The sequence below is a fragment of the Echinops telfairi genome, unplaced genomic scaffold (genome assembly GCF_000313985.2).
Source record: "Echinops telfairi isolate 266 unplaced genomic scaffold, ASM31398v2 ScPeMD7_2;HRSCAF=8, whole genome shotgun sequence".
Lineage (NCBI taxonomy): Eukaryota > Metazoa > Chordata > Mammalia > Afrosoricida > Tenrecidae > Echinops > Echinops telfairi.
The window spans coordinates 13,223,222-13,223,979 of NW_022103898.1; the positions used below are offsets into that span (position 1 = coordinate 13,223,222).

At 65.4% G+C, this 758-nt stretch overlaps 1 protein-coding gene across 1 annotated transcript in view; it reads left to right on the forward strand.

Moving 5' to 3' along the window:
- ELFN2 (extracellular leucine rich repeat and fibronectin type III domain containing 2) overlaps positions 1-210 on the forward strand; it is a 3,134-nt gene extending 2,924 nt beyond the window's left edge. Inside the window, exon 2 of the mRNA XM_004700706.2 lies at positions 7-210. Coding sequence (XP_004700763.1) covers positions 7-177 — 171 coding nt within the window. The 3' untranslated portion in view covers positions 178-210. The remainder of the gene's footprint in view (positions 1-6) is intronic.
- The last annotated feature ends 548 nt before the right edge of the window (positions 211-758 follow it).

The following is a 758-nucleotide window of genomic DNA, read 5'->3' on the forward strand; positions in this document are numbered from 1 at the left end:
TCCGAGAGCACGCACAAGATCTGGGAGCGCTTTCGGCCCTACAAGAAGCACCCCCGCGAGGAGGTGTACGTGGCCGCGGGCCACGCCCTGCGCAAGAAGGTCCAGTTCGCCAAGGACGAGGACCTGCACGACATCCTCGATTACTGGAAGGGGGTCTCGGCCCAGCAGAAGCTGTGACCCTCTCCTCCCCGGTGAGGTCGGAGGGGAGGGAGTCGGGGGCGGCAGGGCCCGAGGGGGAGGGCCAGAGGGTGTCCTCCTCCCCCCTGGGGTGACGGGCTGACGGAGCAGGGCCCCCCACCCCACCCACCCCGCGGCAGGAGGGGACGCACACGCACACCCGCACACACGCACCATGCACACACCTGACCACCACCTGACTGTGAACCAACCAACGCCCGACATTAAGGGACAGGAAAACAAAGACACGTTTTCCTTAAAGTTTACAAACTGATGCCGAAACCAGTTGTCTTTACTGTGCTGCCCAGGGACTCCGCTGCGGGGGGCGGGGCAGGAGGGGACAGGGCCTCGAGGCTGTGGGGCCCACAGGGCATCTGGGAGGCAGTGACCGGTTGGTGGGGGTAGGAGCCAGTGGCTGAGATGGGTGAAGAGTGCCCACCCCCAGCTGGGGGACAGGTCACCTGCAGGGTTAGCCCCAGAGGGCCTTGGGAATCATCCCTTGAGATGGAGGCCCAGAGGGAGGCAATTATGACCCCGGGGTCATGTGACAGCTCAGAATACCCGCCCCCCACCCCACCCCG